The sequence below is a fragment of the Centropristis striata genome, chromosome 9, assembly GCF_030273125.1.
Source record: "Centropristis striata isolate RG_2023a ecotype Rhode Island chromosome 9, C.striata_1.0, whole genome shotgun sequence".
NCBI classification, from domain to species: domain Eukaryota; kingdom Metazoa; phylum Chordata; class Actinopteri; order Perciformes; family Serranidae; genus Centropristis; species Centropristis striata.
Window position 1 is genome coordinate 28,124,801 of NC_081525.1, and position 18,294 is coordinate 28,143,094.

General features: G+C 41.2%; 1 protein-coding gene and 1 long non-coding RNA gene across 2 annotated transcripts in view; both read left to right on the plus strand.

The window, feature by feature from the left end:
- LOC131977802 (uncharacterized) overlaps nt 1–16,544 on the plus strand; it is a 121,666-nt gene extending 105,122 nt beyond the window's left edge. The window contains exon 3 of the long non-coding RNA XR_009394914.1: nt 16,458–16,544. This is a non-coding gene — a long non-coding RNA (uncharacterized LOC131977802). The remainder of the gene's footprint in view (nt 1–16,457) is intronic.
- Nucleotides 16,545–16,585: 41 nt separating this feature from the next.
- ptprsa (protein tyrosine phosphatase receptor type Sa) overlaps nt 16,586–18,294 on the plus strand; it is a 155,880-nt gene continuing 154,171 nt past the window's right edge. The window contains exon 1 of the mRNA XM_059340375.1: nt 16,586–16,682. Within this exon, the coding sequence (XP_059196358.1) occupies nt 16,586–16,682 (97 nt within the window). The remainder of the gene's footprint in view (nt 16,683–18,294) is intronic.

An 18,294-nucleotide genomic window follows, 5' to 3' on the forward strand; every position in this document is an offset into this window, starting at 1 on the left:
CATGACATCCCCTGATTTCACTCTTATACCCCTTTATTCCCAGAATTAGCTCTGGTCCTTAAACCGGTTCAATTCAGGATTCTTGAAACCCTGGTGTTATCTACCAAACCATCACGTTTGCCACCAGTTTTGAGCTGAACCTTTGTAATCAAGTATGTGTCATAAATAGAGGGTGTTTTCACAATGCACACCTATATATGCACTAATGCACTGAACTATTGTTGCAGTATTGTGGAACACAGTGATTACCTGCAAGCTTTTAATTTGTAATTAAATATATTAGTTTTTATCCAAATACAAACCTAGACCAATTATGAATGGAAAAAAAAATGTAGAAGACTATAATGTCTTTCCAACCTCTGATGGGTCCAAATTAGATGTGGGGAAATGAAAACCAGTTCTATGTTAGAGGAAAAGAGGATTCTGTTCTTGACCTTTTATTGGAAGAAGTTCTAAGCAAGTTCAGGCTAATTTATCTACAAAGCATTTCGTCAGAAGCATGTTCTGAAAGACTGAACAGCTGCAGAAAAAACTGCCTAAGTCTAACTCATCAGGAGTCAGAAATAGTAATGTTACTAATTATAACAGTACCTTACCACACTTTTTGCATAAAATGGCCGTAAAGGAAGATAGTTGGCCAGTGATGGTGATTCATTGGCAAAGACACGCTGTGGAAAATGGCCACTGGGTTCATACATGACAAGACAATGGAAGAAAACATTTTGTGTCTTCACTTGGGAACCGGCTGTGGCTTGGCATCTTCCACAGTTTTGTGTTTACCTCCTGATAGCTCCTCAAGGGAGAATCACAACATGAGAATGCAGGTTGTTGGAGTTCTGGCCCAAAATAAGAAAGAGCTAAAGACATAATGGTCGACACCAGTTGCCAACTGACAAGTCCAAAACAATAGAAAATGGGTCTCCAGACTTGACATTAAACTGAGAACAATCTTGAGCCTGGTTTAGGATTACATTGTAATAAACATGGTAATCCATAACTGGATTACAATAGTAAAACATCTATAATGTAGCTTAGGGCCTCCTTCCATCCTATGCAAAGCCGTGGGCCAAGATTCTGTCTCTGGCTGGCGTAGCGTAAATCACTGAAACTGAAAGGTTTCTGGTTTAATCCTGAGACAGGAGGGTCTTTTTGAGCCGCAAGCTGCTGATTCAAGGGCGGCAGGAATTACAGTACCTGCCAAAGTGCTCTTGAGCTAAGTGCTCAGTGCCTAAACTGCCACATGAAGCACTGACTCTGCAGTGTGAGGTCTTGCAAGACTTCCCTCTCTAACAGCCTCTCGGAGTATACATTGTTCTTTAGATCATTGTCGCTGGCAGTGGCTCCACAGCAGTGTCTGGGGCCAATATGATACATTCATCCGTCTCCATTAAGTCTGTATCTTAGACCCCCACCACAGCACATCCCTCCCATGGCTTCATCATCAGCCTGTCAGACTCATCCGTCGATCAGACTCATCTGCTCTGGATGTGGTTTCGCCTGGTGTGTGACTGTGTCTCCCCCTCACTCATGTGCTCTCTCTCCTAATCTCTCTCTCTTTTTCTTTCCTTTACTCCTCGCCAGCTACTACCACATATTCGTGCATATAGACATATGTGGCTCCCTGGGTGGGTAAGCATGTCACATTCTTTTTAAAGTTATAGCTTGAGTGAAGCTATCTGCCTCCCACCCCCCCTCTCTCTCTTTCTCTTTCTTTCCCTCTCTCCTCCTCACTCCATGTAGCGAGGCACACAGCACAACAATACACAGCATGGGTGTGTAAAGTGGTAAACACACAGAGGAAATGAAAGACAGCGAGACGGAGAGAAAGGGGTCTTGTTTATGCATTAGTTGCAGGACTTAAAAGCGCCCCCCCTCCATAACCACTCTACCACCACTTAAAATCAGCGTGGGTACTGTAGGCAGAAAACCAAACAAACCCGGTACCCCCTACCCACCCCATCTCTACTGGGGTGTTGCTTTTTTGAATACCGCGGAATAAATTTGCTTTTGTGTTGTCAAGTTGACAAAAAATATATGCATACCATAGCGTAAGTGTGGCATATACACACATTTTGAGGTGTGAAAAATCTTGTTGCATACATATGCTCAGAGTTAAAAAGCTATAGCTAGCAGAGCCCTGCTGTGAAGGAATGTGTGGTGTAAAGAAGAAAAAAAGAGGGTTTAAAGAGGTTTACCAGCTGTCTGACCTCTCACCTTTGACCTCAACACCCTCCTCCGCTCCCATCCCTCCCGAGACCCTCTGAAATTCATTCTCAAGTCAACGACACACAAAAGGGCTGTTTCCACTACCGGGCAATACCCGGAATGAGGCGGGTCTCACTCGCCGAAAACGCCCCTAATTTGAGTACAAGCAGTCTGGAGCCGGCTTTTGCTGGGACTTTTTTAGTCCCTGTTGAAGAGCAGGGTTTTTTTTTTAACTCCCGAAAACAGCCTGCTTGCTGATTGGATAGATCACTAAGCAGGATGTGACGTAGTACTCTACACAACAACAACACACGCCATTTGTAAAAGCCGGCAAAGCAGTGTTCCCAACTTAGTGACTTTGATGCTAAATTTAGCTACTTTTCAGACCCCCTTAGCGACTACTTTACAAGAAAGCGACCCACCGTTAGTGGAAGTTAGCTACAGTTAGCCTTGTAGCAGTACAGTGTGTATGTGCTGCTGCTACAGGATGTGTTCACTTAGCGATCTCTGTTTGTTTACAACAAGCACCGGACATTCTGTGCACAGTTAGCTATGCCCTTCATTCACAATCACTATTTTTATGATCAGCAGAGACTCTGTGCATAATTAGCCATGCTGCTTTCAACTGCTGACGTTGTGCACAGTTAGCGGCAGCAAAAACCATACGTCACCTCCAGATTCTCTAAATCCCTCTGGGGGCTAACTTGTAGTGGAGACACACAGAGTGAGTGGACTTTTGAGAGGGTGTGGCCTGAGACTTTCCCAGCGGCCACTCTTTCCCCTAAAGGAAACACGGCTAAAGTGACAGGCTTTGGTGGGGGTTTGGAAGGGTCAGCAAGGGGGTGCTTAAAGGAGTGATTGCTGACTTTGTAGACACACTAAAGTCCATGTGTGAGAGAGAAACACTGAATACACATGAGATGTTTGTGTGGCCACTGTATGAGCCACTTCTAAATATGTGTGCGAGCGGGAAACTCCATCATGTTATCACCGCCTTTCTCCTGGCTTTTGCCCACGCGCATACCCGTGGTTCACAACGACCTTCTGTCTGCGACACAAACAAACTCTTTATTCCGCTGGGTGGGAGGAAAGTAAGTTCCAGTTCGCAACACTGGCTCTGTGTTTCAATAATTTATTGTGGAGGAATACATTAATGCGGATCATGCCGCATTATTACCTCCCACTGAATCACCCCCCCCAACCGACCGAACAGCATCTGCCAACCGCTGGCTAAATGCACAACAGGTCACATGAGGCGGCTCCAGCTTCAGTAGTTGGCCAAAGGACACAGGGCTTTTCACACTTGGTCGTCTGATGGTTATCAGAGACAAAGGGGGATTTTTGTGGGAAATTTTGGCTTCCAAAAATACAGCTCTTGAAATTATGTGATTATGTAGTTTGTCTTGTGGTCTGGGACCTGGACAAGAGCAACACAGAAGCATCAAAATACATTTAGAATAGTTTTATTATCACAACGTAGCCCTCTGAATCGGAATCGAATGGTGAAGTTCCTAAGGATAATGCTGACCTTTTTCTTTTGAACTTGGTGAAGCTATGATCACATAACTTATTTATCACTTCCCGTTCTCCGTCCTTTCTCTTTAGGTGTTTCAATGCAATCCCTATAATGTGTTGCTCATCCTTTTGCTTGTAAGGATGTGTTTTAGTGATCTCTGCTCAACTTGTCTTTGTTATTTCATCTGAAGTAAGTGGGCTTTTTCCTTTCTCTCTTCTTTTCTTTGATTGCCTGGTTTGTCTGAACCACACCATATCGGAAAGCTGGGGCTTGGCTTTTCAAGATGAAAGTCCCGATTCAAAGCGTCACATTTGCTGCTGTCTGTTCCGTGGGCCTTTTTAAAGTGGTTGTAAAAAACAGTTGTCTTTCCCAGGCTTTCAGTGGTAATGCTGGTGGTGGGACCTTGATGGGTGGACTGACAGGCAGAAAGACTGAGTGTGGGTCAACTTCACCATCTGTCTCTGCTCTTTACAATGCTGTGTGATTGACAGGGCTACAGACACTCCCCTAACCTTCAGCATAGAACCACAGTCTGCTGCACAAGAAGTTGCACAACACTAATTGCTATGGTAGCATGTTTATCTTCTTTCTTGTACATTGAACCATGTAATCAGACCCAGTCACTTCAGTCAAACACAGTAAAAATGCAGCAATTTGATGTTTGTTCATTCATTATCCTTAACCGCTTATCCTAACTCGGGTCGAGGGGGTCTGGAACCAATCCCAACTGACATTGGGCGAGAGACGGGTACACCCTGGAGACGGATTTCTTGATCAATAATTTTCTTGTTCACTCTTTCAGTCAGTTGTCAGAAAATAGCAGAAATAAGAGCAAATTAAATACACCTTCCCCACTCACTCTGACATAGAAGTGGTTAAATCTTAGAAACTCTGGCTTCCACAGTGAGGTTACTAATGCTCCTCAACCAGCTGATGGGCTCTGGCCCAGTTTCAGAGGCAAACTACCAGGATTAACTCCATTTTCAATTAATTCCCCTGAAAAAAGGAGCTTGAAAAAGATGACCACCCTTAATGAAGAGAGTGTCTGTTAACAACAGAGCCAATAGAGTTTCCCACGTGTGCTCTTCTATCAGTGTGTCTTTGTATGTGAGTGTTTGTGTGTGTCTCTCTCTCCATTTCCCACTCCTGAGACATACAGGATTAATCAAAAAAGCTGCCAGGACAAAAGAAGCCTTAGATATGAAAGCTGTAAAAGCAGACTTGCTTCAGCCAAGGTTACAAACTCAGACAGTATGTTACTGAACGACCATGGCCAAAGAAGGTGAGAACCTTATTTTGAAACCTGCGCATTGAAAGGCACAGCATTGTCCTAATATGCTGGATGCTGCTGGCTGAAGGCCGTGTCCATGTATTAAATAACTAAATTGAGAGGACTTCTAATACTGCTCTAAATTATTATATTAAGCTGTCACATTCCCTTGATGGCTCTGTGGTAGCATATTCTTCTCTAATCATCTGCCATGCTGAGTTTATAGTGCAAATACTTCAATTTAGGGGTGTAACATCCTCTTTAGCACACTGAATGTCTTTATATTTACATGACAAGCACTTAGTAGTTACACTGAGCTCTCTTGTTCCACTGCTCTTTTATTTCAGAGGGAAAAAAAAATGGTTCACTTTCTGTATAACAAGAAGACTTTTCATTTAAACTTTTTTAAAGCAAATGGCCAAAGATAGCTCTCAGTTGTGAATTTTCTTAACATGCCAGCAGTCATTTTGTTGTGTAGGTGTCACAGTTTTTCAAATGGTATATATCTCATCTTGGAAATGAAACTTCTCAAACCACACAGCAAATGTTTCACGGTGAGCGCTGCCAATTACACAGAGGAGTTTTGGAGACATTTTCTAAACACCCTGGTCTGCCAGTCTTTCCCTCCTCCGCCTCCTCCTCCATCACTTAGAATAATCTCATTCCCCCCCATCCGCATCCCATTTCCGGAATGAATATAAAGCCTTCTTCCTCAACTGTCCCGGCCGCCCTTCAGAAACTTCTCTACCCCCCCCTCCTCCTCCTTTGGAAATTTTTAAAGGGCGTTCAAGCCCCTGGCCAGTCTGCGATGCTTGTCAGACAATGTTGGCAGGAGGCCAAATAATTGTGTCACCCTACATACCCCTCCTTTACCCAGCTCTCCTAACCACTACAGCCTCTCTTGCACTCAGACCAAGGTTATAATAGTTTTGGATTTTTGATTTGTCTTAGTTTTAATTTCGTTGTGAATTTTTGTTTTCAAATTCAGTTAGTTTTAGTAAGATTTTAGAGTGAGTTTGTTAGTTTTAGTTTATTTTTTATTTTTTGAAAATGCTGTGTTTTAGTTTAGTTTTTATTAGTTTTAGTGTTAGTTTTTTCTAATGGGGTATTTGTTGGATGCCAGATTCAATAAGGCCACAATAAATGTTGCCTTTATTTCCTTTGTCTGATCCATCTCAGCCCCAATAAGTTTATTAAGTCATAAAACCAGATAGATGAAATATATTTCATATCAACCAAAAAGGTTTACATATGCAAAAAGTTGACAAAGATGAAAAATTTAAAATGTTTTTTTAATTCTAGTTTTCGTTATTTCGTTAGTTTTCGTTAACTATAATAACCTTGACTCACACACACACACACATACACACACACACACACACACACACACACACACACACACACCACATCCCCAACCAACTGCCTCTTTATTGTCAAGGACTGTCTCACACCCCAGTCTCACATCCCTTCTCCAGCTTCCAACTGTGACCTGTACTGTGTCCTATAATTAAATGCCTCCTCTATATAATATGTAGCAGGCTCTTCTAAGACAGTGCCACCTGTAACCTTTCACGATCCGTGGCAGCCAGTGTGACAGAGCAGGAAAATAAACCCCCAAAAACAACATGTGTTCCTCTTTGTGTGTGGATCTTGTCTGCCAACTTGTGGCGTCACAGCATGGCGAGGTTACACGGGAGACAGATAGTGTGTCACCCCCTCGGTGGTGAACAAAATGGCTGTGCAATAAAGTCCACATTTAGGAGGTCAGCTTGCTGCCCAAGCCTCCCAGCTGCCAATCCGTTCGCCCCCGCTGCACGACCCCGACGCTTGCTGCTGTGCACTCAACCTCAACCGAGGTGGATTTCAGCTAAAAGCCTCACAGCCCCGGGTGTTTATTGGGAGGACAGTGCAGCCTCATAATGCTCAGAGTAAACCCATTTCCCAGCGATCGAACTCAGGGCAACACCTGGAGAAAAACAAAAGGTTGAAGATTCAATGGGCTTCAGGTAATTTGGTCTTGAATCTTTTTGTAAACCTCCAGTTCCTTTTGGAGCCAGTCAGACACAGCAGTCTATCATTTTCTTTTTCTTTTTTTACAAAAAGCTGTGCAGGCTGCCTGAACATTGATCAGGCAACATCACAAAAGTCTGATGATTCTGAGCTTAAAAAGAGCAATTTTGAGTCTGACTTCAGTAACCCTTAGAATGTTACACTTGCCAATATTTCACAAGTTGGCAACATCTAACAAAAAAAAAACAAAAAAATTGTGATTTTCAGCAGTTCTTTGAAGCAAAACTTCTTTTTATAAGGCAAAGCGGAGCTCGAAAAAGCTCATAAAATCCCTGAGAAAGGTTATGGCGCTCTCAGGGGGATGGCAGATGGCCGACACAAGGTGTGTCTGAGGTGTCAAGCACCATTTCTGGGTCTGGGAGGTTGGGAACAGTTGAGGACAAATGCTCATGGGAAAAGTGCTCCAAGGAGAGGTTGCTAGGGCAGGGCGTTCTGCAATCTCTTAATGAGGTCACGATGGTGCCATTTTCCCTATGCAAACAATCTTCACTTTGGGAAAAAACAGGGTGCTCATGCGTTGCCATAACAGAAAATACATTTCAGTTGAAATATGATCTGGAGTTTAGCTACAAATATCATTTGCTTGTTTTTTTTTCTCCTGGATTCTTTTCATTCAAAGACCAAAGTGGATAAAAACTAAAAATCTGGCTGTGATTTATAATACCAAAGCATGCAGGGTCACAGAAATAGCTGTCATATTTGTAGTCGGAAGACTTTGGCTCTGATTCCTGCACACCTCACTACCTGTTGCATGAGTGCAGTTTATCCTACTGTTCCATTTAATGTAAGTCAAAGCCAGATGTTTCAAATATTAATGTTAGAGACAATGCCATGCAACACCTATGAAATGTTTTCTTCTCGTAAGCTCTTCTGCTTCCACTGGGGCTTCCCAGCACATGGTGGCTACCGACAGGTGTTTTCAAATTCCTGTGAAACAGATCTCTCCGGATGGAGCGGATGGCGAAGAAAAAGGGAAGCTGGGAGGTAGATACACACTAGGCCATTTACATAATAGTCCTGCAGTTCCATGCAAATTCATGTGATTCCCTACCAAACATCTGCAATGCAAGCATAGTTTAGTATGCATGAGTTGGAGGGAGGGAGGGAGGGAGGGGGAGGAGGAGAGAGAGGGGTAGATGGAGAAGAAGAAAACAGAGATGGAGATTTTGAAGGACGACTAGTTTGATCAGGAGGATATATTTAGAAGCTAAACACACCTCCCTTCACACACACATACTGCCCATATGTCTCTCGCCATTTACAGAGCTTTAAGGTATTACAGAGCAGCATACACCAGGTTGGATTTTCCCTTTTTTTTTTTTTAGCGTGGTGGATTTTGCCTTCAGATGTGGCCAATATTCTGATGCAGAAGGCTAGAAGGGTGCAGCGAGTGAGGGATAGAGATCGAGAGAGAGAAAGAGGGAGGGAAACCTCACCAATGACACATGGAATCAATACTGTTTGGATTTCAGAATGGTGAAAAACAGATGGTTGCTGTAGACTGGTTTTATAGCTGAGGTCGCGGTGTGTGTCTGGGTATATCGCAGACACACATATGGGCGCATAAATAAGTTTGCTTTAGATTATTACATACTTATATGCCAAATGCACACATAATGCAAAAACATGTGAAATCAACTGTACACAAACTACTGCAAGTATAAAGTACTAGGTACATATATGCAGAAATAAATAACATACGTGTGTGAATACATACTAATATATTTTCAAAGATGAATAACCTCGGAGAAAATAACCTGTTCATAACACATGGAAACACATTGAATTACGTGCATCTTACATCAGTGTGTTGTTGGTCTTATGTAGAATATGAATCAATGAAGGGCAGTGAAGTGGTTGAGGTAAAAGCCTGACACTCGGGGCTGACGCATAAAAACTTCATCTTAGGTAAAAGACTGCAGAGGGAGAGACCGTGGCTGAAGGCTGAACATAAACAGCAGATAGAGTTTAGAGCAGGTCGCTGAAAAATATGTATTTTTCCATCATCCTATGGCAGAAAACGGTACAATTGTGTCATAACAATACTGCTCTACAAAGCCTAACTGCAGAAACTACATTTTTGGTCGAAATTAAGTTATAACTAAAAGTGAACTCCACAGTTTTATCTTGTGACAAAGTTTTAGATTTCAATTTTGCTTTATTTCAGCAAAAATTATCAAAAATTATATATTTTGCATTAACATTGCAGCTATACAAAACAAGTAACTCCATTTTTGGGGTCAAGGGTCAAATAAATCGTCATGATTTTTTAGCATAAAAATAACATCATCAATACATGTAGAAATAAGTGTCATATAACTTAGCGACCTGTAACCCATTTGGCTGGCCAGTTAAAAAACATTAAAAAAAAACTTTAAAGCAGTTTTTCTCAGTTTTACCCTTTGAGTAGTTACTGCAGTTAGACTTTGTAGGGCACTATACTGCTTCTATTTTAAATGAAAAATCTATGATAAGGAGTGATTTCAAGTCATTCCTGTTGATTTCTGCTCACCAAATCCACATAATATTGTCCTAGGAGATTACTTCAGACAGTTATTTTTCCACATATGCTCTATTCTGGAGACAATGCTGCATTGTGAGATCCATCTCTTTACCCTGATACTGTCCATTTACCCCACCTGTAGTTATCAGAACCACCGCGTAATGCATAATGTTCCAGCGGGCTGCTCTTTGTATCACAGACGTGGAGACTTAGTGCTTCCCTGAAACATTTACACAGAAAATGACATGCCATTACACAGCAACAAGACAATGACTGCTGTTGTGCAGTTTGGAAAGGTCAGTCAGAACACTGAGAGCTACCAGCAGCTAGCGGCTAGTTAGCCATTCATATCAACCATTTATTAACCAAAACATCTTTACATCATTACTATGTGAAATGATATTCTCAGATTTCTGATTCCCGAGACACATTTGACACAAACAATCACACATCCTCCTCAAGTTGGCTAATTTCAAACTTTTTTCATTTTAAAAGTAAGTCACATAAGATGCATTTTAAAGTCATTTTAAGAAATCGGTCAGGCTGTTGTTGCAGGCAGTGAACAAGAACGCTGATGTTATTCATTTGGTGGCCCTTGTTGCAAATAATGTTCCCATTTGAAGGAATTAACCTATATAGGTCTCAGCTCATTTCATATGACCTGTGTTGCCCTTTACAAATATAATAATAGTTAATAATAATTGGTCATTTCACTTACAGGAGCTGCTTAAGTCCTAAAAGGTTGAATATGTTATGGCCCAGACACACCAACCAGCATCAGCAGCTGACTGAGGATGACTCATGAGTTGCCTCGCATTGCATGTCTTGGCCAAGAAGTTGCACTTGAACACACCACAAAGATGAGAGCTAATGTCACACTTACATCTGTGTTCTGTCAGATGGTTATGTTAGGAAAATACTCATATGATCAGTATGACAAATTAGCCTTATGACGTTTTCTTGTTTTCTGACTTCCATTTCTCTTCTCGTGCACTGATGCAACAGCCAATCAGAAATACTTTGGTCACCAACAAGCTCTGCTACCAATTTAACAGACAAGATACAGTGGTGCAGGACACCCCACAAAAACTACCTTTGTGGTATGATTGACTTTGCACAAGCTATCCTCATTTAGTATCATTCTGATTAGCCCACCTAACTCTAACAACATTTAGCAAATGTTAAACTTAAATGTTAAACATCAAATGTTGTTGGGTTTGTATTATTGCTGCACTGTATTTTTTAGGCTTGTATCCTGGGAATTCATGTGTTGAAAATTGGATTTTCTAAAAAAGAAAACCTTTACTCCCTCCAGTGACATTTAGAGAGATTTTCTGAGGCTGTTTGCCATAACCTCCTCAAAGTTCCTCACAGGGGAGAGGGGCCAATACACATCCTTGGAGAATAACCACATCCGTACCGGTCTGCAGCAGGGAGCCACTATAAACAGGCCCTGTCAGAGTCCTGGAGCCAAAAATGTAGATGTTGTTGATACACACACTCTAGAAACCAAACAATGCACGAAAACATACCCCTGCAGAAAGTCCAACTTTTTTTGGACTAGACAAACACAGAAAATATTATTCTTTTTGAAGTTCTAGACATCAAACACTCCGTTTTGATCATCAAGCCCGACCAAACTGAGGGCTTTTTAACTGTGCTGTGTGTGTGTGTGTGTGTGTGTGTGTGTGTGTGTGTGTGTGTGTGTGTGTGAAGTGAGCTTACTGTTCACCTCATAAAAGGGATTATTAATGTGGTCCCTCAGGTGATGAGTTGTTGTTTTTCCTTGCGAATACAACTTCACATCTTTGCGGCGTGTGTGTGGGAAGAACTGAAGAACTGTAACAGTACAGTGTGTATGAGTGGATGGAAATAGCTTGGTGTCTTAAAGTCACTAGACTCATCTCTCCTTGAGTAATTTATGTACATACTTACGGGGACCTTCATTCACTTTGTGGGATTCGCTCTTTCCTTTTTAATTCTTCTTGGCCCATTGTGGCATGTGTGTAGATATGCACAGTGTGCACAGTTTTATATCCTATCTGTCCTGCTCTCATTTCATGCTCATGGCGCAAAGTCCCATCTCCCCTTCCCTTTGCTGCCTTTCTCAATCTCAGTAATCAAATGCATTAGTATCAATATTGCATGGGGAAACGAGCTGAATTTAAAGCTTGACCATGTCAAAGTGAGAGTCCCTGATAGCCAGTGACTGCCACCACTCTGTGGGAATTGGGCTGCCATTTTGGCTGTAATTACTGGAGCTTGACGATTGGTTAATATCTGGAGTGATGGCCAGATATTTTTTTTTAAAAAAGTTAAAGAAGTTAAAGCTTCAAAATATATTCATTGCCCATCAGTGGGAATAACCTAAAATTTAATAGACTTTGTCACAGTAAATCTGGCTTATAAATGGTTATGTATGGTGTCTGAGAAGGATCACATGAATGCAGCAGCTGCAACGCAAATGTAAAAGTGAGCTTACATTGGTAACACTTTACAATAACCAACTAAATGATGTTTATAGATGGTTATAGACCAATTATTAACCATTTACAAAGTGCTATACATATTTTTTAATCTTTAAATGTTTTCAACCAATTTCTTAAAGGTATATGAATCATTTTATTTAATGGTAAACAATAAATTATAATTTAATTGTTTGTTAATGGTAAAGTAACTATAAACTTACATCAATATACCATCTATTGTCATTTATAAATGATGAAGTTAGTTAAACATTAAAATATTATGTATTTACCATTCTAAATGTCTATATACGGTTTATAAATCTGTTTATCATTTATAAATGATGGTTATTGTAAAGTGTTACCCTTACATTCGTATGAACCTTCTCAGCCACCATACTTATGACTTATATGTTATCTAGCTACTGCACAACATTGGCTTGCAATTGGAGTTGCACTTAATGAATGAGAGTGCATTATTCAATCTGGTTTGGTGGACAAATGTCTCGGAAAAACTTGCTACCATAAAACTAATCTTAATATAACACTTGGGAGTTGTCCTTAGCTGGGTACTTTACTGTGAATTATGCCAGTGCGGATTTGATGATGCAGCTCCATTGTCACAAAACTGCTGCTAGCACTGATTTCCCCTCATTACAACAGCTAACGTTGAACAAAAGCTGTTTTGTTGGGTTAGCATACAGTATTAAGTTACTGCAGCCAGCAGTGGCAAATGACTTGATATATGGTGTTTTGACTCCCAGTGCTCTTCAACTATTGCTAATGAACTTCTTTCCCAAAGAAATTAGTAAATTGTTGCAGTTGTCCTTGTCACACTGAAGTCTGCAAAACCTGACCATTAGCAGTTTCCTCTCGATCACAGCCTTTAATGTGGAAGCACCTGAGGTAATGGTTTATCAATCGATTGGCCTCTCTGCTAGCATTGCCAGAATGCTAAATACTCTATCTTTCCTCTGGCCATTTCTAGAGGCAAAGTGATGAATGCTTTTAGCAAAAGTTGACAGGTTTTCCCATGGAAGTGCTAATAGCAGGACACGCATGCTGTGCTTCCTTCCTTCTGAGTGAAAGAATATGTGCAGGCATGTATGCACCTAAACTTCTTTATCTATCCTTGCTATTTTTTTGTTACCGTGCAGCGTTGAACTGTGTAGACGGGGTCTATGGTTAGACTGGAGCCCCACTTGGCCTCAGGTTATGTTTGGCAAGGCCGTTCAACAACAATAGCTGTTGTAATTGTGTTGTGAAGTTTGTATAGCAACCAGAGGTGGAGATAGAAAGCCAGGCCCGAAGGGGAGGGTCATAAATCATAACCTAGGCACTTTGAGAGCATAGATAGAGTAAGTCCCTACAGGCATGGTGAGATTCCCTCCACCTCCACCAATGTTTACAGTCAGAACAATGGGGGCATCATTCAGAGGTCTCCTGGATAATTTGATACTCCCCCATTCTCTCTCTGTATTCATGTTTCTCCCTCACTTCTTACCAATGACATCACCTGCCCCGCAGGCCAAGAAAAAGGAGAAAGAGAAAAGGAAAACAAGCAAGGACACACATGTTAGTCGTGTGTGTATAGTATTGTGCTGAAAGATGAGCTTCTGAAAAGACACCCACTCCTTCCTGGCATGGCGTCGCCACAAAAGACCTATTGTTGATCTCTCCTTTTGTGTTTTTGTAAGTGTGCATGTGCCACGCGTTCTTAAATTTCCCTGTTTGAATTTCGCACATCAGTCTTGTGTCTTATATGGGCTTAGCCGCACGCATTTGTGGTTTTATTTAAAGTGTGCTTGCTGCTGCATGTGTCTGTGTGTTTCATCTCGCCATTTGTAGAGCCTGGTCCTGTAGCTGTGAAGGGTGGGGCGTCTGTATACGCCTGCTGTCTGAGGTGCTTGGTTACACTGCAATTAGCTGTGGCTGTCTGCCTCTCTCACAAGGCCACAGTCACAAATGTAGCACTGTAAAGCAGCTGCATATATTAACCTCTCAACTCCAATATAAAACTTTTCAACCGCAATTTAGAAGCTTGATATGGCTCACGTAATTCCTCAATTTTAAGTAAGGTGATATCTACTACTTATCTACTTTTCTTCTTTATGTAAGTGAGGTATTTCTCTATTGGGATTATATATCTCTCCATTCCACTGGTGTACTTTCCCTGTAAGGTTGTCTTTCCTGGGCGATGTACTTCTGAACCTGATTGCATCTGAATGATAGAGATTGTAACTGTCAGTCAGTTATGCTATTTTTGAAGTACATTCAGTTCTCATTTCAGCCACTGACACTCTCGTCAGAAGCAACTCACCGTGAGTTGGCTGGTGAGGCTTTCATGAAGTGTTCAGGGACAGTTTGAAAGTGGCCGTTTCATGGATCAAAACTGTAAACCCATGTTGACAGAATATTATCTTCAACCTCTGGGTTACTCAGGAAAAAAACAAGTTGCTTTAGGGCCTCTACAATAAAAATGCACACTCTGTGCACAGTTTGTTCTATATCGCACCCTGTTAACCACCCAGTGTGCAGGTAATTAATCTCACTTCTAGAGTGGCCCTCGCCACTGGTGTGGTCTCAGCTGAGTAGTAGCATCCCTGCAGCTGAGAACGCTTCAGTGTCTCGCACAAGGACGCTGAAGCAGATCAGATGCTGACACTAGGGCTTGTACCTGGGTCCTGTCCTCTGAGAAAAAACTGTTTAGTCAAGTTTATTTTTATAGCATATTTCAACAGGTGTATTTTGATTAAGATGTCAAATTATAGTTATTTAGTTGCATTGCTGAATACAAAAATTAGTTTTAGTGGTTGAATGTTATGCATGATTAATTCCCAGAGGGCTGGCTCAAATTTGGATATATATGAAGGTGAATTCAGTTTGCTATTTGCCTTATAAATAGCAATAACATTGTAGTTTTAAACAAGCTTTTGAAAGATTTCTAAAATATTTATGTTTTCTCATTTCTTTTGACAGGTGGTCTAATAAATGTGTAGCTTGATTACTGACACCACTATATAAGATGTATAGATGATAATTGACAAACTCATTATATTCATGTCATGGATATGTCTCACTGCTCTCTGTCTTTGTGTCTTTATTCACGTCTTTTTAATTAAAGAGTATGTATAACCACTGGGTGGTGGCTCTGTGCTGCACCAGACATATCAATGAGAGAAATAATGTGTGTGTGTGTGTGTGTCTGTGTCTGTGTCTGTGTGTGTGTGTGTGGTGGCGGACCTCCCCAGTCCTTCTGTTCAGCTTGGGGGATTAATGGCAATTTGACTAAAACAAAGAGACGGTGCCTGGAATATCATTGGGTGCCTGTGTAATTACAAGGCAATGAGATAAGCAAATAACGACAAGATCCGGCGATTAGGAGGGAAAAAACCCCGATAGAAAACAGTGACTCCCCTGCTAATTAAGAGATGTGAGGAGACCCTAGTTGAGAGCTGGGGAGGTTAGGGGGTTTTTGGTTATGTGACACTTGCTTCTGTTAGTGTCACCAACACCCAGTTTCTTCCATTTATGTGTCAGCAGTAGGGTTGTCATGTAGAACCTGAAAATGTAATACATTCCCAATAATGTAATAACCCCGATAATGTAATAAAATCTGCACTTGAGTCCATTAAAAATGTAATAAAACCTGATAATGTAATAACTTCCTGATAATGTAATAAAGTGCATTTCCCAATAATGTAATACACTTTTTTACCAATAATGTAATAAAGTATTACATTATCGGGAATTTATTACATTATCAGATTCTACATGTCACGATACAAAAATTTTCAACTCGATACCGATACTCAGGAAAATATTCGATACTCAATACCATTTTCGATACCACCAGGATAAAAACAAGAGAAATATGCTTTCAGTAGCTTGAAATGTGACGTAAGTAACACATGAGACTCTGGCTGGCCGCCACAGTCTAGGTAATTTATGGGAAACCCTTACACCACTACGTCAAGAAGTAGGAATGTTGCCAATATCATGATATGCATTTTTTTAACTGATAAAATAATTATATCGGTACAATCGTGAACGATACGATATGGCACACCCCTAGCATCGATACTTTTGAAAATGAGTATTGTATCCGGATACAACTTTTTAGTATCAATACTTTTTTGAGTATCGATACTTTTGACAAACCTAGTCAGCAGCAATGAAAGGTTGTGCAAATGTGTTTTTATCCACGTGACGTCACATGTCCAGAACCTTCACCTTTTTACTGCACGTGGCTCTGGCTGAGAGCATACTGTCAAGTGCTTAGAAATAAAACATAGAGTTGGGCAGCATTTCATTTGGGCACTCTCCAATCTAGAACTGGTGACTCATACTATTTGTAAAACCGTCTGAATGTTTACATTGCAAAAAAAAAGTCTAACTTTCCTCGTCTTTCTTTCTGTCTTTTTACAGAGTGCCAAGCCGTCCTGCGTGAAGACCCCAGCCTTCCCTGCGCAGTCGGGGGCCTCGGCTCTCCAGCCAGGTCAAAGATCAGTCCCACCCCACCCCTCCCTGCCCCCCCCTTCCCTACTGGAGCCAAGATGGCCACCAGCGGTGCCCCTCGCCTCTCCTTGCCACTCCTGCTGCCTGTCACCACTCTGCTGCTATCACTGCTGCTCACTGGCGCACACGCCTTATGTAAGTATCAAGACACCGAGTCGCCATGCTGCCGCTGATAACTTTTCCGCCTTCCCTGCGTCGTGCCCTTTGCAGCTCCATAGCTGATACAGTATATGATACACGGTTAAAGGTGGAGGCTGGCAAGATAGAGCTCTGGTTAGCATTTCCTTTCTAGAGACATTCATGAGGGTACTTCAGCTGCTTTTCACTACTCTCCTTTTGACTTTGCTTTGGCTGAGCATGAAAAGGCATGTATTACCATCTCAAATTGTTGATATGTCATATATAAAAGGCTGTGTGCTCCAAGATTCAAGGACAAGGACAGTTTGTTGTTATATAAACTGAACATGTGATTTTTCAGAGATCAGATTTTCCTGTGAGATAAATCAGCCCCATATCCATGCCGGCATTTTAAAATCATGCTTATCTCATACTATTTGCAGTTAATGCATGATGCCTATCCATATAAATCGTCCTCCATAACTTGTCATGTAAGCAACGGAGAAACGTCAGTAGTCTCTTATCCCACCCTGTCAACTCCTGCTTAGGATTTGTTCTGCACCATTTCCCTGTTAAGATGGGCTTAGAGAAGCATTAAGGAGACAAAACAAAGAGGAGGCTCTGCAGAGAAATAGAACAAGAGTGATGGTGAGGTGGGGAGGTGGGGAGGTGGGGAGGCTCCCCCTTGGGTTTCATTGTTTGTAAATCCTGTGTGTATGTGTGTGTGGGTATATGTGTGTTGGTGAAAAGAATTATGCATGTATGGCGTGTTGATGTGTGTATATCTGTGGATCAATGTGAGCACGTGTGTTGGAGTGTGTCAGTGACAAATTTATGCAACATGGAAATTATGTGTTTTTATCTGTGTTTTATATATGTGTCCAAGGAAAAGCAGGTTGGAACTAATCTCATTCTCACTCTAAATTAAACATTTGCTCAATGAAAAAGTAAAAAAAAATAAATAAATCTTAAGTTCATTTTTTAAATATAGCTCCTAAACAACAAAATATGTTTGTACCAAAATGCTTTTCACAAAAGGAGCAGGTATACATACATTTGCACGTAAATGATCAAAATGCAAGAAGCTGTTTTCAGATGTCAACCAACTTCAAAACTAAATTAAGTCTGCAAACACATAATGGAGTGAGGAAAGTCAAAAAAAGTGACAGAATCCCCCCCAAAATGAGTAAAACATTAAAATCTGTCTTAAAATGGCACTTAAAGTGCTGCCAATGTGACATTTCAGGCATTCCAGGTGCCACGAATTATCTCCGAAAGTTGAGTCATGCTTGATTTCTCTGTCCATCTTCGTTAATTTGCAAGATAAATTGCATTTCTTTTTTTGCCTTGTTCCCTCTCTCTTTTCATTCTTCTGCGTTTCTGACATCCAGTGAGTGTCTTCTGCGGTAGTTCAAGATAACATGAGGAGGACTTGATTTTTTTTTCTCATGTTGCAACAGAGCTGTCTGCTCTTGATTGCATGGCGGTTTGAGTGTCTGGTAGGATAATTCGAGTGTCTTTCGGCTCAGCTGGCTGAAAACATCTGAAATTGCACTCAGACAGATGTCAAACAGATGTCTTTGTTCTCTTCCCTTTTTTTGCTTCTCCTGTCTCGCTGAATGCAAGGCCA